The sequence below is a fragment of the Elephantulus edwardii genome, unplaced genomic scaffold (assembly GCF_000299155.1).
Source record: "Elephantulus edwardii isolate Elephantulus edwardi_28Jun2011 unplaced genomic scaffold, EleEdw1.0 scaffold00071, whole genome shotgun sequence".
Classification (NCBI taxonomy): domain Eukaryota; kingdom Metazoa; phylum Chordata; class Mammalia; order Macroscelidea; family Macroscelididae; genus Elephantulus; species Elephantulus edwardii.
Genome location: NW_006399821.1, coordinates 14,385,489 through 14,410,464, shown reverse-complemented (window position 1 = coordinate 14,410,464; position 24,976 = coordinate 14,385,489). Strand labels below are relative to the sequence as shown.

Genomic DNA, 24,976 nt, shown 5'->3' with positions numbered 1-24,976 from the left:
GCCTTTCTCCTGCCAGGTTAGTTCCTCAACTGCTCGCCTGATAGCTCCAGGTGATGTCTGGATTGGGACCACTAGTCTTTCATCCTCACTCAGAGACTCCGAAATCCCAACAGGTTCTTTAAATAAATTTCCTTTCTAGGACACTAGCCTATTACTAGGTGGAATAGTGGAATAAAATGTAAATTAAACATCTTGGTAAATTAAACTTCTTGGTAGAGTTAGGATTGTGTCATATTTTAAGTGTAAAGGAAATACTATAATTTCAAAAACACTACTCATCCCCCCAAAAAAACAAAACAAAAAAAAAACCACCCCAAAAAACAAAACCACACACACACACACCAAAAAACACACTGCTTATATAAAAGTCAAATTTATGCCTATAAAAAAAATAATAATAAATAAAATGTGTTTCTAAAGAATGTGAACAAATGATAAATCTTACTTCTTCATCCACATGGTCTTGGTGAGACCTTTCTTCATTAGTTCTTTCAGATGCTATTTCCATGGCCTTAGAAAGAAAACAAAAATTACCTCCCTTTACATTCAACCCACAGATAGTTTGATCTTTCAGTTTTAATATAAATTTGCTCTAATCTTTTTCAGTTATCACTTCTACAGTTCTCAAAGAAAGTCCTTAGTTATTTCTTGTGAGCTAAGGGTATTGGTCCATCACCAACTCCATCAGTTAATGCTGTAATCAATCCAAAAGTATGGGCATACCTAGCCCCAACAAAGTCATTCTACATTTCTTTTTTCTTTTTTTAATTTTTTTAAAACCTAAATGAATTTTTTTAATTAATTTTAATGAAAGTTTACAGAGACTTTGGATTTCCATTCATTCATTGTCGCACTTTTCTCCCTGCCCAAACTTTCCCCAAGTTCGCTCCTCACTTTGAAAAGTAAAAGAAAAATTTTTTCATTGTTAAACAATCCTTCCCTCCAAGTTCACTCCACTAGGCAGCCTTCATTCTGGACTCCTGTCATGACAATAATACCTAATCATATATCCCTTTCTCTCCTTCATCTGTTTCAATGCAATATACATAATTTATCCCATCTTTCCCAGTCTCTCCCCAGCCCCGATGTCAGTCTCATTTTACAACAGTGGCATTATGCAGTATTTGCCTTTTTGTGACTGAGATATTTCACTCAGCATAATGTCCTCCAGGGTCACCCATTTTGAATAATATTGCACGAGTTCCTTGTTTTTCAATGCAGCGTAGTATTTCATTGTGTGAATACACCATAGCTTCTCTATCCATTTTTTTGTTGATGGGCACTTAGGTTGTTTTCCAACTCTTTACATATACTAATTTTTAAATGATTAGAAAAATCTTTCTAATAACTAAGACTCGAAATAAAAGAATCCTTTCTTGAGTACGTGTACTCGAGTGTGCGGCCTGCAGTATGAAGGAAAAGGCTATACTGCAGTATAAAGGAAAAAAGCGAGGTCTCAAAAACTAATGATGAAAACAAAAAGGGTAAGAAAGATGTCAAAGGGTTCTTCCAGCTTGTAGTAAACATAAAAATCAAGATTTACTCTCTAGTTACTAAAATAAAAAGAAAGGAAAATACAGCAATAGTAGGATTTTTGTTTTATTTTTAAGTCTAGAGCCTAAAACTAGTGTTAAACTAAAGGACTAAAAAATAAAAAGAAGTCTCTCTCAATTAACTCATGCAGCAGATACTGATGAAGTAAGAGTAACATAAGAATAAATAGAATTCTTCTCCTTTAACGGTTCAGACTAGCAGAGTGTAAGAAAATTGACTTTGTAAATTTTTGACTCATAAAGACCCCATGCAGCAGGGCAGAATTGCAGACAGGGTCTTCTAGGCTATTGCCATCGCAGGATCAGTTTGCCATGTTTGAGCCTATGGAGTCATTTTCAGGGTTCAAACTGTCCATCTTTCAATTAGCAACCAATTGTTTAACTAATGCACCACCAATTTTAATTCTCAGTGACCCTGCAGGACTGAGTTTCCAAGGCTGATAACCTTTAAAGAAGCAAACTGTCAAATCTTTCTCCCACACAGCCACTGGTGGTTTGGATCCATAGTGCTTTAACCCCTGTGCTGTCAGGCCTATCTTTATTTTATCTATAATAGGAACATATGTCCATGGAAACAATGATTTTTTTGCCTGACTACATGCCAAGAAAGCTTTCTTAACAGACCTGTAAAGCTAGTGGGCAGACAAAAAAAATACACTAGGGTTGAAATGAGAAGATATTCCATGGAGAAAGGGACAGAAGTTATGAGAAAACCAGAAAAATCTGTCTGGGCACAGCTGCCACATGGTCACAGGTTTATGATGCAGACAGGGAAGGAAATACAAGTCCTAAAAGCTGGAAGATTTTTCATGAAACAGTCCACAGTTTGACAAGCTATATAATCTAGTCAGATAATTAAATCTAGAAATGTAGTTTTACCAAAGACTGCTTCACTGTATTTTTTTTATTATTATTCCCTAACCTGTGAAATCAGAAATCTTAGGAAGATCTTAGGAAGCTGTTAAAATGAGTAAAATTTATGCTGAGTTATCTGAGGTTCTCAGAAGTGGCATACAAATGCAAATTATCACTATCTTCTCTTTTTTTCCCCTTCCTATTTTTTTCCCCATCTAACCTTTGAGAGATAAGCGTCCAAGTTCTCGTGTGTAATTGATGGATCTGTGACAAATTCAAAGAGCTCCCGCACAGTCATCACAGCAATGTTGTGTTTAAAAAAAAAATCTGTCAGAAGGAAATATGTTAGTGTTAAGGTGATAAGGAAAATGGTTATCATTCTAAGTACCTAAGATAAAAAAATATACCATCTCTTAGCAAATGCTATCACCACACCTGGCAATTTAGGGCTAAGTTTAACTGAGCACAGAAACAACACACATAAATAAGTCGTTAGAAAATTGCAGGTTCCACTCACCATTGACATTGGCACAGTCTTTTCTCAAGAATTCCAAGGCATGTGGGTGGTCATGCTCCACAGACTGAGACACGTCAATGATGTACACATCTCCATTATGATACCTTGTGATCAGAAGGAAATGAATAGTATTACTTTCATACCTTCTGTATTTAAAAACGCTTTTATACTTAGAAATATAGGAAATAATTAGTAACATGGCAAAAGCGATAATGAAAATAGGGTATTCTAATAAAAATGACAACTGAGAAAATTCCCAGCTTCATGAACTCTGTTAAGGATCAAAGTAGTCAATTCTGTGACTAAACTCATTAAAAATAAAGATTTTATACTGCTACTGGCTAGAAGCCAACATCAAACTTTAAAATTAGCATGATTTGCGCCATGGAGCTGCTCAAGGTCTCCAAAGACAAGCGGGCCCTCAAGTTCATCAAGAAAAGGGTGGGGACACACATCCGCGCCAAGAGGAAGCGAGAAGAACTCAGCAATGTCCTGGCCACTGTCCCCCAAAGCCCATCTGATGTATTAAAGTGTAACCAACAAAAAAAAATAAAAATAAAAATAATTAGCATGATTTTCCACTGGAATTTTGTTTATATTTTCAAAGTCTATGAAACAAGAACAGAGGGGTCTCTGAGGGACAACATATACTTACAACATATTAAATTCACTGAGATCTGCATGAACAAGACGAGCATCCTGGTACATTTTCCTCACATACTGGATGACCTGCAGATACAACTCCCGAGCCTTGGACTCTGATAACTGAACATTTTTCAAGAGCGGTGCCGGCCTTAAATAAAAAGAACTCAGATAAACTGACCTGAAAGAAGTCTTCGTCCTCTGTACTAGATTATCACATGCACTTCTCTTCTACAACTCATCATGTGAACTATAGGTAGAACAACTTGTCTCACTACGAACTATTTTAAAAGTTGGTCAAAATCAGGTGATGCTTTCTTAACTTCCTACATAACTCAGACCCCCAAAACAGGATTAAATGTGTTATTCTCAGGTACTGAGACTAAAGCCAGTAGAATAAACTAATAAAATTTACGCATTAAAAAATGAAAGGAGTTTTTCAGTGGAGAATACTAATATGTTGTATAATTTAAACAAAATCAAACTCAATCTCATTGCCATGGAGTTGGACCTAACTCCTAATGGCCCCTCCACTCGATTTCTGAGGCTGTAAACTGCACAGGAAGAGACTGACCATCAATCAGTATCAAGCGCCGCTGGAGGGGCAGCCGTTGATATAGCAGCCTTCTCCTTATAGATACAAACATTTTGTTGTTAGATGCCGTAGATTTAAGTACAACTCATAGTGACACTATGAACTTCACATGTGAACCCCAGCCGGTCCTGTGCCATCCTCATGATCTCAATCACACTGGAGCCCATACTGCAGTCACTGTGTCAATGTAGCTCACTGAAAGTCTCTCCCTCCTTTGATTTCCCCAGCAAGATGTCATACTCTGATTGGCCCCTCCTAACAACATCGTATGTGAGACAGAATCTTACTGTCCTCCCCTTTAAGGTGCATCCAGGCTGCACTCTCTCCAAGACATTTGTTTATTCTCTTGGCAGTCCACGGGATATTTAATGCTCTTCTTCAGCACCGTAACTCAAAAGCATTGATTCTTCATCTGTCTGTCTAACTCTCAGATGCATTGCAAGTAAGTGAAAAGACCATGCTTAGATTAGGCAGACCTTAGTCTTTAAACTGACATCCTTGCTTGCCGGAATTTTGGAGAGGTCCTTGACTGCTGCCTTTCCCAACACAACCTGTCTTTTGATTTCCTGACTGCTGATACCAAGGGTGGATTGTGGATCCAAATAAGATAAAAATTGACCATTTCTATTTTTTTTAAGAGTTTAATTGTAATTTTGATGAAAGTTTACAGAAAAGTTTGACTTTCATTCATTCATTGTTACACATTTCCTCCCTGCCTTCACTTTTTTTTTTCCCCCAAAAAATAAATATTCATTCACTGTTATACAATTTCCTCCCTCAACAATTTCTACCTTTTCTCCACCTATTACGCTGTTGCCTACTGGCCTGGTGGTGAGGCCTTTCTGTTTCCTTGATTTTGAGATGTAATCCATACTGAAGGTTATAGTCCTTAATCATTTGCAGCAAGCACTTCAAGTTCTTCTTACTTTTTAGTAAGATTTTGTCATCTGCATAATGCAGGTTGTTGACGAGTCTTCATCTGATCCTGATGTCACATTCTTCTTCATAAAGTCCAGCTTCTTGAATGATTTGTTCAGCATAGAGATCAAGCAGGTATGGGGGAAAGGATTTAACTCCGATGCACACCTTTTTGATTTTACACCATGCTGTATTCCCTTGCACTATTCAAGCAATGGCTTCCTGATCCAGATATAGGTTTTATATGGGCACAATTAAGTGTTCTGGGATTCCCATTCTTCTCAATGTTATCCAGTTACAAAAATTCAACTCAATCATTGCTGCTAAATCAAAGTCAACTCATAGCTGACCATCCAGTGGGTTTTCTAAGGCTGTAAATTGCATTAGCAGGCACTGCCTATCTTTCCCATGGGGATTCAAACCACCAAAGGCACCGTCTTAGGATGGGCAGCACAACGCCCTACAGACGATCAGAATTCAGAAGTACCAAAAATTAGAAATTTACAAAATATTTTCAAAAAATACCATTCTAAGCATAAAATTCCTAGTTCTTTCATATACTTACACGTCATCTTTTCCAATGAACCCCATGACAAGAACATGATTTCTTAGCATTATAGGTTCTGGGCACGGTATTCCTGCTGTGTTTAGCCTATTGTAAAAGAGAAAAGGCTATCTAAGAAGCAGAAATACAACAGCTACATCTGCAGTTACCTTATAGGTTGATCAACTTAAAAAACACTTAATAAAATTGGTGGACTCACAACTAACAAATGATTAAATACAAGACGATTTCAGAAAGAATTAGAAAACAAGTACTGTTTGATCAATATGAATATATTCAACGTGTAATATGTGTGCACATTTTACCTTATTTATAAAAGACTATTTTTAAAAAACCCTAAATTTTAAAAATTTGGAGAAACTTGATCTCAGCTGGGTTTAAGAGGTTTTTACCCACTACAGAGGTGTCCGGATAAACAAAGGATATAAACATGTGGCCAAACCGTGGGCTAAAAATTGAAAAGACAAAGCGAGCCCCTATGGCCCAGACCTAACAACACTGAGTGGCCCTCATCTTGCATTTGAGCAGAACTGCCTCTGGGCCTACAGGCAAGCATCCAAGTACGGGCACAGAGCAGACACACAACATTCCAGGTAGTCACCTGATTAAGTTCCTCATTTCCTTTTCTGCCCAAGTTTTCACCATTTTTCTAGGGTTTCCTTTACAGTAGCCATGACGAAACCTTGAACAAGAACAACATTTGTTATTTCAGCCATTCCATTATTAAATTTTTTTTTTAACTAAGTAATAGTGGGGGGGAAATATCTGAGCTCACCTGAATTCCCCACTTACATATTTGTCCCGATCTTTGAATAGCAAAATAGAAGTTTTATAAATTTTTATTGCTCTGTTCTCTCCATTTGCTGTACTAGCATGGTACACATTAGCCTATTTTAAGTGAAAAAATAAAGACAATTATAATGTTATTAAAGAAGTACAAATGGAATTTTTAGTCTCTGATTAAATCTTCAAAGCAAGTGACAAGGTCCTAGAGCTAGTAAGAAAAATGGCAACTAACTTTTTCTGATTCTAAACTGGGTCATATACAATGCTAAGAATCTAAAAAAATCTGGTAACAATGAATGCCCAGGTACCAGAGGGAGGCACTTCACTTTTCTTTGCCTCCCAAAGCCTCAGGTCAAATAGGCTCAACAATCAGGATCTCCAGAGATTCTATGACCATTTCCTTGAGCAAAAAGTCAGGAATTCTATTTACCCTGATGTGGAATATCTTTAAAATGATCACCTTCCTCTTCTATTTTCATTTTCCTTTAAAAAAAGAAAAGTATTTTCATTCTTCTTTTGGTATCTAAAACATGTGAAGAATATCTGAAGACATTCTTCTATCTCAAACTATCTTTGCTGTGAACTTGGAACCAACTCATAGCCAAGCCTCCACTGGGCTTCCAATGTGATAAAACACAAGGGAACAGACTGCCCATCCTTCTGCCCAGAAGCTACTGGTGAACTCAGGCTATTGGGTTAGCAGCAGCACAACTCCCAATGTTGTATACCATAAGAATTCTATCTAATGATTTAGAAAGTGAACTGTACTAAGAACTGCTTTCTCTGTGACTAGTTACTAATAAAAAAACCCCACTCTATCTTTCTCTAGTCTCATATCTAAAAAGGGGGGAAAAATACTCATTGACTCAGAAATAAGACAATAGCACCCTGCTTCCATTAATAAGGTTTTTTTACTATGATTCAGGTTTATCATAACTTGATCATTTAAACTAAATATTGGGCCTAAGTAGTTAAGTTAGACTTAATGATTCACTACAATCATTGAATGTAAAGGCAAAAAGTCATTAAATACAAAACTTCCTGCTTAGTCCCAACAATAAACTCATTTGCACAAACACTGAATTAATAAACCATCTGAATATGACAAGAATCTTCCACCTTTTTCTCCTTGAAGGCACAATTCATTAAGTGCTTGACTTCCACTTGGTATATGAAATAAGAAAACTAACATGGAAACATTCAGTCATTCAAAGAAAAGCTCACTTCTTTTCCAGTGCTGATACAGCCATTCATCTCTGAAATGATACCTCTAGTCAACATCTTGAATAAAATCATTCGTGTTTGGGGATCCAACACCTAAAACAGAGATGCACAGAATTAATAGTCAGAAAGGTGGGATCAAATTATTTCTCATTAGTACATATGACAAGCAAACTGAGCTCATCTGTACTCATTAGTCAGCACAGTCACTCTGAAGATAAATAATTCATGTATAGGTAGTATAATAATTCATTCTATTAGCAAATAAAATGTAAGCAAAGGTCCAAAGAAAAATAAACAAGTCAAAAAGCTCATTGAGTCACAGAAAACAAAAGGTCAAGGGAGGGAGAAATCAACCCTAGATAAAGAACAGCTAATAAGAATGAAATAATTTTTTAGTAAGGGTGGGGAGCAGGGGCAGAATGGAAGAGGAGGAAGAGATAGAAACAAAATGAATTTTAATATCTTTTACATAATTCAATAATGTACAAATTAGCACTGTAGTGTTTAAATGTAAAAAATGAACTCATTTACGCTTTTTATACTAAGTCTTGTATTTTACATTTATAGCACACTTGCCACATTCTAGGTGCTCAGTACCAACCAACATTTGGCCAGTGGCTCCTGTACTGGAACCAGCAGTCAGCACCCTACAGCTTGCAGGCCAAATCCAGGCCACTGCCTGCAAGCAAAGAATGGCCATGACATTTTCTTAAAGTGATAAAAAAGAAAAATTAGAATATTCAATGGAGTCTTTACTTGGGCCACAAAGCATAAAATATTTACTACTTCTAAACAAATAAGGCTGCTGACACTATAGATGACTAAGTCTTACTAAGTTTCTTCAAAGCCAAAGTAGACAATCTTGAATAAATAGCATTCCAAAGCCATGTTTAAGAATAAGATTCCAAAGTCATCTTTAAGAAATATAAGGCAGTGTATTTAAAGTCTGATCCTAACACTGAAATAACAAAGTCTTTTGTCATTTTAAGACACACCAGGAGTAGCAGCTCTGTATAACTCGGCCCATGAAGAAACAAAGGTAAGCTGGCCCAAACTAGCTAACTCTAACGTCTATCCTCCAAGTCAAGACAGAAACCTAAAGAACCCTGGGAGACTCTAGAACTTAAAACCACACTCTACCCATTTTAAGTAGAGAAGGAAAAAGCACAATCATTACCAACCCTTCTTTATTGAACAAGTAAACAAAGAGGAGTGAGTTAAATGAAAGAACACAAGTAAACACCTGCACTACTGCAAAATTAGTAACTACCTTTCTTAGGAGAATAGCAAGAACGGACCACAATGGCTTAAAATAAAAGGGGGAAGAAGAGAAAAATAGTAAGCAAATTTAATTTTGAAAGGCAGTTTAAAACTCAACATAGGCACTTTATTATTATAATTTATTACTCAAAATTTGCTGTTGTTGTTAAGTGCTGTCGAGTCCTAGGCGACTCACAGTGACCCTATGAATGAAAGTCCTCAACACTTGCATACATGACTTTGATCCTCTCTCCAGGTTCATAGGGCTTTTGGAGGCAAGCTATTTACGGAAGTGGAAGCCACTCCTATTTCCAAGCTTGTTTCAACCAGGGAGCGCCACCAAACACTTATCACAAAAAGCCAGAGGCCACATGCAGCCGACACTAAGTCTCCCAAGACACTAGGCGTGGCCTGACCGTTCAGTATTTTACCCTTCCGGAACACCCAAATGCTGGCCAACTCTGGGCCAGAGACAAAAAAATTGCCTGCCTCCCTAATTTATTTTAGGATCTTTGAAAAATTAAGACTGCTGCTTTGTGTTTAAGGTAGCCTCTGCTTTATTTAAAAACAAAAACAAAACCCAAAAAATTCCACAAAATAGAGGGCAATGAAGATACAGAGCCCACACCTCTGTCTGACTTAAGATAGAATTCTTCAACTGCACAAATGGCTCTGGCTTCTGTAGAGATGTTACTCTCATGGGGACTGAACTAGATGATAAAAGGGGATAACTTAAGCTGAGGCTGAAGAGGTAACCATTCCAAAATTTGTCTGTGTATATTTCTATGAGGAGGGGAGAGGGAGAGGGTCAGGAAGAGCAATGCTCTGACCCCTTTCAGCATTTCCTTCACATAAAAATTCTGGGTCAATGCTAACACTCACTCTTAACACTATTTGCCATGGAGTCACTTTAGACACATGGCAACCCCATGTGTGCAGAGTAGAACTGATCCAAAGAGTTTTCACAGCTCTAATCTTTGCAAGTAGATCATCAGGCCACCTCCACCTAGGTTCAAATATAACAACCTCAAAAAGCTGAGGGCTCAATTGTTGATACCACCTAAGGATTCTTTTCAATTGTGGTTTGCATAAAAGTTTATTATTATAGGGCAAATTGATTTTTCAATTCAACCATTAAGACACCACACTGTTTCCTAATGTTGTTATTTGTCATCAAGTTGTTCGTAATTCATAGTGGCCCTATGTCCAAGAGCCCTGATCTCTCTGAGCCAACTACTATCTCTGACACACCTAACCCCATTACCCAGTCAGTCAATTCATCTCATTGAGGATCTTCCTCTCTTGCACCGTTCCTCTCCAAGGACCGGTCCTTCCTTGCAACATGCCTAAAGTATGTCAGACAGAGTTTCAAAATCCTTGCCTCTGAGGGACCTCTGGTGGTCTAGTGGCAAGAAGCTGCGCTGTAATCCTGAAAGTGTGCGGTTTGAATCCACTAGATGCTCCACTGAAGAAGGAGTCAATCTCCTCCTGTACCAGTCGGATCTGCTTTGATGATACATACACACAAACAAAATAAAAAAAAAAAAACCCTTGCTTCCAAAGAGCAGCCTGGCTTTACCCTCTCCAGGACAAATCTATTAGTTCTCCTAGCAGTCCATCTCCAGAACCACAGCTCAAAGGCATCAATTCTCCTTTTATCATCTCTAGTCATTGCCCAACTTCTTATACAAAGCAAGTTAACTGCGAAGACCAAGGCCTGGATTAGGTGCAGGTCCCTGAGAGCAGATTTTCCCAATGTAGGATGCAATTCCTTCAATGCACTCCTTCCTGTTTCCACTCTGGGTATCCCATTTCCATTTCTCCTTCTCTTGTATCTCATATTCCTTCCTTCCTTTTGAGCTTTGTTTTATGCAAATGCTGTCCTTTTGGTTTCATATGGTTGATTATCTGATGATTACATTCCTCGTGAGGACTGTTGTTCATGACACAGCTCTGCTGTTTGGATGCAAAGTGATCCCCGAGAGCCAATTCAGCTCCAGGTTTAATGAGCATTTTAGGGCCGCAGTCTCGGGAATTCCATCAGTCTCCATCAGAGCAGCTAAGTCTAGTCTCTTTTACACTTCTGTTCTGTATTTTCCTCCTATTCAGTCAAGACCTTCTGTGGTTCCAATCAGAATGGTCGTTGTGGCAGCCAAACACCATACAGTTCTTTTATTTTTTTTAATTCATTTTAATGAATGTTTACAGAGATTTTGGATTTCCATGCATTCATTGTTGTACTTTTTTTCTCCCTGGCTATCCCCCACCCCAAGTTCGCTCTTCTCTTTGAAAAGTAAAAGAAAATTTCCTTCATTGTTATACAATTTGCATCCCCCCACCCTCTATGCAGCCTTCATTCTGGACTCTTGTCATAATCATAATGTTGTTGTTATGTGCCGTCGAGTTGTTTGCGACTCATAACGACTCTATGTACAACAGCCCTAAACCCTGCTCTATCCTGTGCCAATCACATTGCTTCTGACACTCCCACCCCGATTACCCCAGTCACCGAATCAATCCACCTCATACAGGGTCTTCCCCTCCTGCGCTGTCCCTCCACCCTACCCAGCATGATGTCCCTCTCCAAAGACCTGTCGATCCTTGCAACATGTCCAAAGTATGTCAGACGAAGCACCAGAATCCTTGCCTCCAAGGAGTAGCCTGGTTTAACCCTCTCCAGGATGAATCTATTTGTTTTCTTGGCAGTCCAGGGTGCATTCAATACTCTTCTCCAGCACCACAGCTCAAAGGCATAAATTCTCCTTCTATCCTCCCTAGTCATTGTCCAACTCTCTGATGCATAACAAGTGATTGCAAAGATCATGGCCTGTATCAGGCGTACCTTATTCTCCAGAGAGACACCGTTGCTCTTGAGTACTTTAGAGAAGTCCCTAATAGCAGACTTTGCCATCACGATATGTTTTTTGATTTCCTGGCTGCTGGTGCCAAGAATGTTGACCGTGGAGCCGAGCACACTAAAGCTGTGAACAATCTCAATCTCTTCGTCATCCATCCTGACGCTGCCAATTGGTCCAGTGGTGAGAATCTTTGTCTTCTTGACATTGAGCCTCAGTCCATACTGAAGGCTGCAGTCCTTGAACCTCTGCAGCAAGTGCATGAGGGCCTCCTCAGTTTCAGCAAGCAGGGTTGTGTCATCTGCATAACGCAGACTGTTAATAGATCTTCCACCAATCCTGATGCCACACTTCTCCTCATGGAGCCCAGCCTCTCGGATAATCTGCTGTGCATACAGGTTGAAAAGGTATGGAGATAGGACACATCCCTGGCGTATACCCTTCCCAATTTTGAACCAGGCAGTGTTGCCCTGCTCTGTTCTGACAACTGCCTCTTGGTCCAAGTATAGGTTTTGCATTAGCATGATTAAATGTTCTGGGATTCCCATTTTTCTCAGAGTCAGCCACCGTTTGATCCACACAGTCAAACGCCTTTGCATAATTAATGAAACACAGATAGACATTCTTCTAGTATTCCCTGCTTTCAGCTAAGATCCATCTAACATCAGCTACAATATCCCCAGTACCACGAACACTTTTAAACCCAGTCTGGACTTCCGGCAGTTCTCTGCTGATGTGCTGTTCCAGTCATTTTTGGACAATCTTCAGTAGAATCTTGCTTGCATGTGAAATCAATGATATTTTTCTGTAGTTTCCACACTCAGCTGGGTCACCCTTTTTGGAATGGGAACCCAATCATATATCGCTTTTAAACAGTTCTCTCCCTCATCTATTTCAATGCTGCATACATAATTTATCCAATCTTTCTCAGTCTCACCCCAACCCTGATGTTAGTCCTGTTCTACAACAGTGGCACTATGCAGTATTTGTCCTTTTGTAACTGAGATATTTCACTTAGCATAATGTCTTCCAGGGTGACCCATTTTGAATAATATTGCATGAGTTCCTTGTTTTTCAAGGACCTTAGTATTCCATTGTGTGAACACACCAGAGCTTCTCTATCCATTGGTTTGTTGTCGGGCACTTAGGTTATTTCCAACTCTTGGCTATTGTGAACAATGCCACAATAAACATGGGTGTGCATGTATCTGCCTGGGTGGTAGTTACGCTTTCTTAAGGGTGTATTCCTAGTAATGGAATTGCTGGGTCAAATGGTATTTCTATTTGCAACTTTTTGAGAAAGTGCCATACAGCCTTCCATAGTGATTGCACCATTTTACACTCCCACCAACAGTGAATAAGGGTTCCAGTTTCTCCAAAACCTCCTCAGCATTTGTTGTGTGCTGCTCTGTTAAATTTTGCTATTCTTACTGGGGTGAGATGATATGGTTGTTTTGCATCCAGTTCTTCTGGTCTCAGGGAATTGAAGCGGTGGTTCATATGTCTCAGTAGTGTTTCAAACTAGTTGTTTCCTTGACTCTTCTTTCCTCAAGAAGGGGAAACGACAATAGGTGCACCTAAGATGGTCACTCAATAGCTTTTAAGATCCTTGTCACTACTCACCACTGTCTTTGTTAACTATGTCACACCAATTAACTTGGTTGGTTAATGGCCTGAGTGCTAAGCCGCTGAGCCCAGTGCCTAAATCTCTCAAGGTATCTGTTTATCCACCTAGAGATTCCAAGTGGAATAATCAGGGACCAAGTTTTCATATTCTTGAATAGTAGTAAGACAAGCATGTATCTGCAAACAAAAAGATTCCTGATGGGAAATTTGAAGGCCTAACGTCTTCCCCTGTTCATCCCTTTTCTGCACTCCCCTCACTTTGTGAGATGCTCTATTGGGGAAAGTTGACAAAAATTTTCCAGACCTACGTAACACTGCTAGATAGAGACTATCTTTTCCCTGCAAAAGAACATGCACTGTATGGTGGCTTCACAGGGTTACAGATGGACTATGACTTTTAATCATCCACTTATTGACAAATTCAAGCAAAATGCAGACCTAAAATTTTAATAGTACAAAAACAAATGGTTTTAACAAAGTATTTTCAAAGATGGAAAGGAAAAACTACTATTAAAATATAAAGGCTAATTTAAAATAAGAAGATGTAATACGTTTCAATTGTACCTGTTCTACAGTTGCTCTGTCTGCCTTATCTTTGATGCGATACCTAACCAAAAAACAAAAAGTAAAATTAAAATATTGAATTGTCATTTGTAGAAGTCAAATTAGAAAGTTTCTAAAATATAAATCATTCCATGAAAATTGCTATACTGGCAGTATGACAACAAATTTCATGATCCCAGTAGTTTTATGAATCAGTAGAGCCTCCTTCATTTTCCTTTAATTAACAATTAGATTCTCTAGAGCAAAAAGTAAGATATTGCAGTTGGAAGCAATTTCTACCCAGCAAATATAAGATACTCCAGAATTATTAGGTAAGAATAACTGGAGTGAATGGAACTACATCTGGGAAAATAAAACAATGAGTCTTTTTTTAATTGTCCTTTAGGTTGTAAAGACTCTTTTTCTAGCCAAACAGAATTAAGAGTCATTTAAAAAAAAAAGTCATTTACAAGGCCTTTCCATTAGTCATTTTCTACAAAGACAGTGTTTTGGTTTTATGTTTTTGTTATTTCATGAGAGTCTGATTAGCTTCAGCTCACTCAAAAAGTAACAATCTAGCATACTAACCTAAACAGACTGCAATAGTGCAATCATTTAAAAAGGAAACTTCTCTTTATTTGGGGTCTTGAAAAAGGTCCTTATCTCTTTTCAGCATTTATCTGTAGGCCCAGCATTCCTTATATATCTCCCTGAATCTTTTTTTTCCCTTTTCTACTAGTTTATTTACAAAATTTGTGTACAAATTCAAACAAATTATTTCAATTTTCCTCACCCACCCCCATTAAATTGTGCAACCTGATGATTAATTCCCCCCTTCCCCTGCACATCCACATCCCTCTGCTTCCAGCCTCTCCCATCCCTCCTGGAACCTTATACTCATTTCAACAATAATGATTTTATACAATATTATACTTGTGGGACTGGGTTAGTTCACTCAGCATAATGCTCTCCAATGCTATCATTGCTCCTGCGTGCTGTGTAATATTCCATTGTGTGAATGTACCATAATTTCTCAATCCATTTACCTGTGGTTGGACATTTGGGCTAAGGATCTTTTCCAGACCCAAAATAAAGACAAAGCCTTCTCCTAGAGTAAGTACCCTTAATCCACACTTCCAGACAAAAAAAGAAAAATATAAAAAGATAAACTTCTGTTAAAGCCAAAAATATAAACAAGTAAGAAACTTAGGTGAAATAACAAATTACAAGTCCAAGCGATTTGACAGCATATAACAGTAACGATGGTATTTCTTTAAAAGCTTTTATCTCTAATATAATAGTAATAAGCCAGAAAAAAAATTAGTTTTAAACTTCGGTTCTAACACTGCTAGATATATGTTAATTGACATTTCTTACATTGTTAACTAGTGTTATCAGCATCTATGCAAAGTAAGCTATTCCTTAAAACTACTGGCTTTGAGAACAGAGTGAAAATGGAAACAGTTGTCAGTTTTCCCTTGAATTTGAAAAAAATACTGTATGTTTGGAGACAATTTTAATAAATTCTCAAAAGGGTGCACTTTTATAACATTCAATTCAAATATTTCTGTTTAAACAGAAATCTATTCATATTAATATATTAAGAGAACTCAGTATTTTCAACTTACAACGGTACATAATCTAAAAAGCAAGAGGATCTAAGAATACAAATTGATAATCTAAGAAAACAAATTGACAGTCTAATGCACAAGAATTATGACTAAGGTACTACTTATCTAAAATCACTGCCTAAGGACCATGGCTTACAGTTAAAATATTACTTACATATCTGCTTCCTTTTGCCTAGATTTTTCAGTGACTTTATTTATGACAGAATCTGTAACATTGAGTTTATCTAAAAAAAAAAAAATTACAAGAAATACGTAAGACAAAAAAGGTATTAACAGTCTGAATAAGAAACTTTATCCTTCCTCCTTTTCTTTATTCTTACATATAAACAGAATATATTTTAGTAATTCACTGCTTTGGAAAAAAGTACACACATATCTTCTTGGGTAGAGTCACTTGTTTTACTTTCATCACTAGTTATAATTTTTGAGCCGAAGAAATTCCTGAAAAATACTTTATCTGCATATATTGTATTTCAGACACTTAATAAAATTTTATACAGCCAATATACAAAAATTCCAGGTTAAATTTTAAAAAGTTCCACTTCATTTCAAATTATAGGTTCATGACATACAATGAAAAACCTAAATTACCCACAGTGAGCCCTGAGGGCCTAGTGGTAAGGAGCTGTATTCAAACCCAGTGATAGAGGGTTCAAATATACCAGCTTCTCTTTGGGAGAAAGACAGGCACTCTTCTATATAATTTAGAGCCTCTGAAATCCCGCTGGAGGGTCACCTATGAGTCAGTACCAACATGACGGCACTTCACATAATATCCACACTCATGAATCAGTATTTGTTGATACCATATATGAGTTACTCTTGTTAGGTTCATAAGGAGTCCAGCTCCACAGATGAAAGATGACCTTGCACTTCTCAAGGTGCAGGGTTTCACATCAGCATGTGTTTCTTTTTTTTTTTTTTTTTTTTGAGCTCAGATCAAGTGTAGAAACCTTCATAATTATAAAGGTCAGTAGTTAAACTTTTTCATCATTGCTCAGATTGGAGTCATTGCACACATGCGTGCACAGACACACACCCCCCATTCACTTCCTCACCCCCCCATGCTTAAGCAGCCAATTCCTCAGTTACCCACCATCATATTTATCAACACACATACACACACACACACACACAGACACACACATTTAAACACACACAGCTGACATAAGTGTTCTAAGTTATTTTCTATTATTGCTTCCCAGAACTATAGAGATCATGCATCAGATAGACTGGACAGTCTTCTGACACTCAGATTTGGCTATTTTCATCATAGATCCACTTCAGTAAGAGCAGATCTCAGAGAAAGCATGTGTTTCTTTGCTTGGTTACTAGCTCACATCTACACCAAAAAGTCTAAACAAAAAAAGAACTTTAACCTAGAATTTTCAATTCTACTTTAAAATTTAACACAAACAGGTAATAACGTTTCCCTGAAGACACTAAAAGGTTTTAAGCATCACTCAGTCAGCAACACTTGAATTATCATTTCTTAATACTTCTATGGCTTTTAAAATATCCCACCCAGCCCAGTGAGATAACATACTTTATAAACTTACCTAGATTTGCTTTATTCTCAAATTTCTGTAAGACCTTGGCTGAAGGAGTAGACATTCTGGCAGAACTGCAATTTGGAGTCCGTTGATTTGCCTAAAAGAAACAATTATAAAGTCTAAAGCAACAACTGCAATTAAAAATCCAAGGTTTGTCATTTTTCTACCTCTTAGTTTATATTTAAACACAACTGTTTATCCTTTTTAGAAGCTTTTGATGGCTTTGCAGGTAAGGCATTGCACTACCAACTAAAGGCAAGTGATTCGAATCCACCCGCTACTCTGCAGGAAAAAGATGAACAATCTCCTTTATGCAATTTACAGCCTTTGACAACCCCCTGGAGGATCAGGTATGAGTCAATTCTAACTTGACAGCAATCAATGAGTGAGAGTATTATCCTATTTTCATATTTAACGCATTAGCTATATATTAACATTTAAGCATACCCTAAGAAAGATAAGAATCAATCAAACTTGCTTTTTTTAAAAAAAAAGGCATTTGAATACTATAAAGTTGCTGGCTTACAACAGAGGAAACAAAAATCCTGTAATTTTTGCCTAGCTACAATGTTTCTTACCTACATCATAAATAATTTAAAATTAAATCTATATTTTTATTTGCCCAATTAATAAAACTCAAAGCAACATTTGCTGATTTACACATAGCCCTCCCCCAAGTGTATAACAGCTTAAGTTACCTAAAAATAATTCTAAGAATTTTACTTTAGACTTAGAAGGAAAAAGGGAAAGCATAAAAATAAGGTTTCAGCTCTTGCAGTGGTACCATACACAAACCAAAATAATGGTAAAAATGGAAGAAAGTGAAAGTGACATCCAGAATCATAAACCAAAGGATCTAAGGTAGCTACTAATTCAATCCTATTATCTCAGCATGGAACAGTGAGGCTGAGCTCTTCTTTGTAAAGAACTTTTAATAGTGTATTAAATTTAACTTTTAAAATATCTGTAAAATTATATTCATGGTAGAAAAACAAAGCCAAGAAACATTTTTTTTTTTCTATTTTGGTGGGTTTGGGTTTTTTCCCCCTAATTCTTAACATTTTAGATCACAATCTTAAAAATAACAACTGAAGCCTCAATTAACATCTAAAAAGACATTTTGTTATTTGTGAGTCTCATGAAGGCTAGTCAGCAAGGTTGTCTTGTAATTCTTTTCTATTTCAGCTTTATCTTCTTGTATGGACCATTCAATCAGGAACCTGCTTCCTATGACTGGCAAAAACAGATTTAGGCTTTGAACCACTGGGGGTGGTGATGGAAACTACCTGCACTGACTCTGGCTTTGCCTCCACTGGGAGTGGGACCTTGGTTCTGCCTCTTGTGGGAACTCAGGCCACCAAGAATTATTTTAAAAATCACCTACTACCCCAGCACACAGATAGTTAACATTTAGACTTCTAGTCATTTCTCTAGTCTTTCATTTTTTTAAAGAATTACACTTTAGACTGAACTTATTCAAAAGAAACCAACAGAAGAGTTAGCAAAGTTAAACTACAAAGATAAATTTTCTTTAGTCTATAAATTCACATTCTAGCCCATGAGAAAAGTGCTTTAAGATCCAAAAAAGTTCTTCCCCCTACCCACATCTTTAACTTTTCTGCTTCATGAATATGGGTATTAATAATCCTCTGGCTCTGAAACCCTTTACACGCTCAGTACTTCCCATATGAGAAGTACACTCTATGAAGCTGGGTAACATGGTGGAGGATGGTAAAATCTTTAACTGTATCATATTCTGTAATTGCATAATATCCTTTTGAGTGAATCATCAGTTTCAGGAAATCTAATCAATTTGCCACTGCTGGGACATTGGCTCATTTCGATGTTCCTCCACCATTAACAATACTTAATGGATGATCATTCTTGCAACTAACCCCCATGACATAGTTCCAGAACTGCTGAGTCAGAGTTTGTCAGTCTGGGGTGTTTTTATTGACACTCTACTTATTCAGTTGGTCACCAACGATACATTTTGTGACCTCAGTTTCTCATTTTTAAAAAGTTTATCTCTACACAATTATTCTGAATTTCTTTAATTATAAATAAAGTTGGAGCCTTTTCTTAAAGCATTTGTACTGAACTGCATCTCTGCCTTTCCTAGTCAATTTTAAGATCTTCATTTCAGTAGTTTAAACAACTCCTTTAAGTTGATTATAGACAAAATGTACAAACAAGAAATTATCAAAAAAAGGTGACAACCAACAGAAGAGTAAAAAAAATAAAGGCTGAAGCTAATGGGCAATATAAGCTGTAAAGTAAAAATACTTACAGCTACTGTAGTTACTCCAGAACTACATCAGTGAGAAGGCTTCAGTGAACATCGTTTTTAGAAAACGAGAGATAAACTAAAAGATGTACATCAAAACTCATTGTCTCAAGCTGGGACCAACTCTTAGTTGACCGTCCAGTCAGATTTCAGAGGATACAAATGCACGGATACAAATGCAGAGGATACAAATGTCTTTCTCCTAAGCAGCAGCTAGTTGATTCAAATACCAGAGGGACCGCTTTTGGGTTAGCGGTGTGGCAATCTATGGACACCACCAGAGCAACAAAGACATAAATGATCACAAAGAAGATACCTGAGGGTTACTCCCTCTATTCAATGCACAACTCTTAGTAAGTTTTGCAATTCCATCATCCCAGTCCCAATCTTCATCATAATCTTCCTCCTCATCCTCCTCCTCTTCTATCTCGTCTTCATTCTTATTTTTAAGGTCTCCAAGTGAAACAACATCTTCCTCTCTGGCTGTCTTCAAGTGCACGTTTTCACTAGAAATAACAACATTTTGACATGTTTACACGGTCTAAACACACATAAAAAATTACTTATAATACAAACAAATCTAAGAGGTGCCTTAATAAACATATTCCCCAACAAGCTAAATTTTCTTAATAACAAACTGTTCTTTTTTTTAAGAATTCTGCTACAGATGTCAGCTTATTCTCCACACTGAAATTTTACTAGGGAAGGAATGCATCAACTGTTAAATATGCTCTGCCTTAATGAAGATTTTCTATCTTCAATTTTCTCTAATCTGTACACATGAACTCAACTCTAGGAAAATCATTCCCAGAGTTTTTTTAAGAGGTCACAGGGAAGAAAGTTTTTTGATAATAGTAATAACAAAAGTAAGGTAAAGACAGTCTTAGCTGAAATCAATCTCACTGTGGATCAGCAAGAGATATGCCTGTTACAGGAATGTTATATGAGATGTATTATACGAAGGAACGGCAAGGTTAACGTAGAGACAAGCACTAGTCAAGTAGACAGTGTTGAAGGCACAAATGGGACTGTCAGAATGAGAACAAGCTCAGGGGAAACAAAAACTATAACTAGTAGGATGTTTTTTTGCCATGTGAGATTTCAGACGGTGTCACTGCACCCTCTTAGTTTTCTAACAGATGCCATAATCTGTATTTTTATGTAGAACCTCCCACTTAAAATCTACTAGTATAGTCAATTTTCATGAAACATTTCACATATAAACGTGTGCAGGCCGCATGGTACTGGTACAATGACAGACACATAGATCAATGGAATCGAATTGAGAATCCAGAGATCAACCCATCTATCTATGGTCAACTGATCTTTGACAAGGAGATGAAATCAGTGAAGTGGGGGAACGACAGCCTTTTTAACAAATGGTGTTGGCAAAACTGGAAAAATATCTGCAAAAGACTCAAGCAAGACCCACACCTCACTCCATACACAAAAACCAACTCAAGGTGGATCATGGACCTAGGACTAAAACCAAGGACTATGAAATTCATTACAGAAAAGCTAGGAACAACACTAGAAGTCCTAATCCACAACATAAACAGTCTTCCCAGTATCCTGGAAAAGCTACAACCAGGAGAAGATAACATAGATGAATGGGACCTTCTAAGACTCAAATCCCTATGCACATCCAAAAACTTCTCCAGTAGGGTAAAAAGGGAAGCCACTGACTGGGAAAAAGTATTCGGTAATAACATATCAGATAAGGGACTTATATCCAGAATTTATGAAATACTTGAGCACCACAACAAGATAAAGGTAAATAATCCAATAGAAAAATGGGCACAGGATATGAACAGGCACTTCACCGAAGACGACATTCAGATGGCTAACAAACACATGAAGAAATGCTCAAAATCCCTAGCCCTAAGAGAGATGCAAATTAAAACAACTATGAGATATCATTTCACCCCAGTCAAAATAGCAAAATTTAACAGAACAGCAAGCAACAAATGCTGGCGAGGTTGTGGAGAAACTGGAACCCTGATTCACTGTTGGTGGGAGTGTAAAATGGTGCAACCCCTGCGGAAAGCAGTATGGCGCTTTCTCAAAAAGTTGCAAATAGAGATACCATTTGACCCAGCAATTCCACTACTGGGAATATACCCTGAAGAGACCATAGCTGACATCCAAGCAGATATATGCACACCCATGTTTATTGCAGCTTTGTTCACAATAGCAAGGAGTTGGAAACAATCTAAGTGCCCATCAACAAACAAATGGCTAGAGAAGCTGTGGTATATTCGCACAATGGAATACTATGCTGCATTAAAAAACAAGGAACTCATGCAATATTATTCAAAATGGTTGACTCTGGAGAACATTATGCTGAGTGAAATATCCCAGTCACAAAAGGACAAATATTACATGATGCCACTGTTGTAGAATGGGACTGTCCTTGGGGTTGGGGAGAGACTGAGTAAGATGGGTTCAATAATGTATACTGCACTGAAACAGAGGAGGGAGAGAACCGTCTAAAAGAGAGATGTAACTGGGTATTTCTGTCATCACAGGAGACTAGAGCGAGGGCTGCATGGTGGAGGGGACCTGGGGGAGTGTTTGTAAAACAATGAAAGAATCTTTTCTTTTACTTTTCCATAATTTTTGGACTCATGTACTTATAACTTGTTAGTCAAATTTGTGCCTTCTAGGTTGCAACACCCCCATGATACATCTTGAAGGATATGTACATGTACAGCCAAGCACAATCAATAAGAGTGCATCTGAATTCCAAAAAAACAAAAAAAAAAAACGTGTGCAGGCCATATTCAAATACTACTTTGAAGCCATATATACTAACAAAACACAGGAACTACATAATAATAACTGAAGATATCCACTGCAGTTACAATCAGGCATAAATTTAAGTCATTTATCAATCCCAACCTACTAATTAGTCAGGTCTCAAAGGGCTCCTGTTATTCACAGTGTTTTCAGAGGCCTATTATTTCAGAAGTGGATAGCCAGCACTGTGTCACAGTCTTAATCTAGAAGCTCCGATGAAACCTGTCTACCATGGGTGACATCATTCTGGGAAAAGCAGAGTCAATGAAAAAGAGGAAAACTCTCCCTAAGATGAATTGACACAGTTCAAACATGGCAGAGACCGTGAGATGTCACAGGATAGGGCAAGATTCTGATCTATTGTTTGATGCTATGAATTGTAGTCCACTCAACCTAACAACTACAATGGGGTCTGAATTCCCAGAAGTGTGCTGAGAACAAACTGTTACTAAACATCTGATATTGACTAGAATTTCATAAGCATAAGCCTTAAATCTAAACTAGCTTAAACCTAACCTGTTGCTGCTATTGTTAGGTGCCATCAAGTCAAGTATGACTCACAGCAACCCTATGACCAACAGTTCTGAAGCCCGTCCTATCCTGTACCAGCCTTATCATCTCTGACATACTCAAGTCCATTGCTTCAGTCACTGTATCAACCCATCTCCTTGAGGGTCTTCCTCTCTTTCACCAACTATCTACACTTCCAAGCATGATGCCTCTCTCCAAGGAAGGAATAATCTCTCCTAGCAACGTGCCCAAGGGAGCTCTGGTGGCCTAGCAGCAAGAAATGTGTTGCAAACACCAGCTGCTCCACAGAAGAATGGGCAATCTCCTCCTGTGTGATTTATTGCCTCTGAATCCCACCAGAGGGTTTAGCTATGGGTTGGTTCTAACTTTGTGGTATACCACTACCACAAGGAATATACCCTAAGTATCTTAAGACAAAGCTTTATCATCTTTGTCTCCAAGAAGCATTCTGGCTGCACCTTCTCCAAATCATATCTGTTTGCTCTTTTAGACTGTTGTGAGATATTCGGTACTCTCTGCAGTATCACAGCTCAAAGGCATCAATTCTTCTGTCATCCGTATTCATTGTCCAGCTCACAGATGCACAGCAAGTGACTGAAAAGACCATGACCTAAATAAGGTGCGACTAAGTCCTCAAAATGACATCATTGCTCCTCAATAATTTGGAGAGGTCCCTAAATGCAGATTTTCCCAGTGCAAGACATCTCCTGAACTCCGAACTGCTGGTAACAAGGGATCCAAGTAAGATGAAGTGGTTGACAGTTTCTTCTCCATTTACCATGAAGTACCACTAAGTCCAGTGGTGAGAATTTTTACAAATGAAGTTGTAACTTTAATACACTACTCTGTTATTGGTAAATGAAGAGAGATTGCTGAGACTTTTTTTTTTCATTGCACCTTAAAAATCTATCCTCAGTTACCAAAAACAGAGTGGTGTACTAAACTTGGAAATTCATTTGTACCAGAGCTTCTCAACCTTAGCCAAATAATTATAAGGGGTTGTGTTGTGCCTTTTAGAGTGTTCAGTAGCATCCTTGGCTTCTGACCACAAATACAGTCAACTGTGATAACCAAAGGTTTCTAGAGATTGCGAAAAGTCCCCTCAGAGCACAACCTAAGTGAAAGGTTACTGGTTAGTCTTCACAATATTCAGTGATGGACAGCAAATCAGTGCACTCTCATTACCATTATCCAGCTACATTGGGTGTGCTATTTCTGTCCACTTAACATCTTATTTAAGGACTTCCGTTCACTCATGTGTAAATAAATAATGTAAACATTCCGTCACTAGTTATTATAATCTATAATTATTTGCATAATATGTTCCATAGTCTCGTTTTGAAAATGTAAGTACTTGCCTCTCTTCTCATTTCAGCCCTAACACCCAAGTGAGCAGCAAACGGTGGCAAAGACTTGGTTCTCCTGTGCATTAGCTTCAGCGCCCTGATCAAGTCCTGATACACAGCAGGTGCTGTGTCTGCACGATCGGATTGCAGAGCAAACGTAGTTTAAAGCACAACCCCCCTCCCGCAACGCCTCACCTCTACTTTCTCAAACCTTATGCCCGCTCAGCAATGCTTACAAACCCAAAGACCCTGGACATCGCTAACAAGTGGTTTTCATTAACCTTCCAGTAAACGGCGGCAGATGCAGCTGTGAAAGAGGCCTTGACGCCCATCAAATCTCGCGACCAAAAGAAGACAATTCTCGTCAAGGGGAGGCAATGGAGAGAGCAGAATCTGGACAAAACTAGTGTGCCCACCTATCGGAGGAATCCGCATCGTCAAATTGCCCCGGGATGACCTGGCTCATCAACATGCGCCGGTAGTCCATGGCAGAAACGCGGCAAGCCCCGGCAATTCCAGAGGTTGCCGAGTCTATCCTAGAACAGTACAGTACAGTACAGTACAGTACAGTACAGTACAGAGATCGCTTCACCAGTGGCCGATCCAACCACCTCTCCCGAAACCCCGGCCTGTCTGGCCGCCCAGCAGATACAACACCAACTACGACCACGTGTCGTGATAGAACAAGATCCACAGCCTCTCCGGCCCGCCCCTACCGGAAACCGTGCCCCAACCGGAAAAACAGCTTTCCGGAAGTTCCCTCCGGCGGAAGTCCCGCCCCCCGCCCGAATACTTACAATAACTTGTTCCCTGAGGCGGGGGACGGTTTCGTTTGACAGTGCGATGAATGTACTGAGTCGCCTGCCCCTTCTGAGCATGTGTAGGGACTT

At 38.3% G+C, this 24,976-nt stretch overlaps 2 protein-coding genes across 2 annotated transcripts in view; one reads left to right on the top strand and one right to left on the bottom strand.

Annotated features, from left to right (window-relative positions):
* Positions 1–24,573, bottom strand: part of RIOK1 (RIO kinase 1) — a 47,078-nt gene extending 22,505 nt beyond the window's left edge. The window contains exons 1-13 of the mRNA XM_006888766.1: positions 24,503–24,573; positions 19,727–19,916; positions 17,130–17,220; positions 15,725–15,794; positions 13,961–14,003; positions 7,656–7,748; positions 6,421–6,533; positions 6,247–6,327; positions 5,646–5,732; positions 3,581–3,718; positions 2,926–3,029; positions 2,629–2,735; positions 446–511 (exon numbers count right to left, since the gene is read on the bottom strand). Coding sequence (XP_006888828.1) covers positions 446–511; positions 2,629–2,735; positions 2,926–3,029; positions 3,581–3,718; positions 5,646–5,732; positions 6,247–6,327; positions 6,421–6,533; positions 7,656–7,748; positions 13,961–14,003; positions 15,725–15,794; positions 17,130–17,220; positions 19,727–19,916; positions 24,503–24,573 — 1,254 coding nt within the window. The remainder of the gene's footprint in view (positions 1–445; positions 512–2,628; positions 2,736–2,925; positions 3,030–3,580; positions 3,719–5,645; positions 5,733–6,246; positions 6,328–6,420; positions 6,534–7,655; positions 7,749–13,960; positions 14,004–15,724; positions 15,795–17,129; positions 17,221–19,726; positions 19,917–24,502) is intronic.
* Positions 24,572–24,976, top strand: part of CAGE1 (cancer antigen 1) — a 91,320-nt gene continuing 90,915 nt past the window's right edge. Inside the window, 1 exon segment of the mRNA XM_006888765.1 lies at positions 24,572–24,916. Coding sequence (XP_006888827.1) covers positions 24,572–24,916 — 345 coding nt within the window.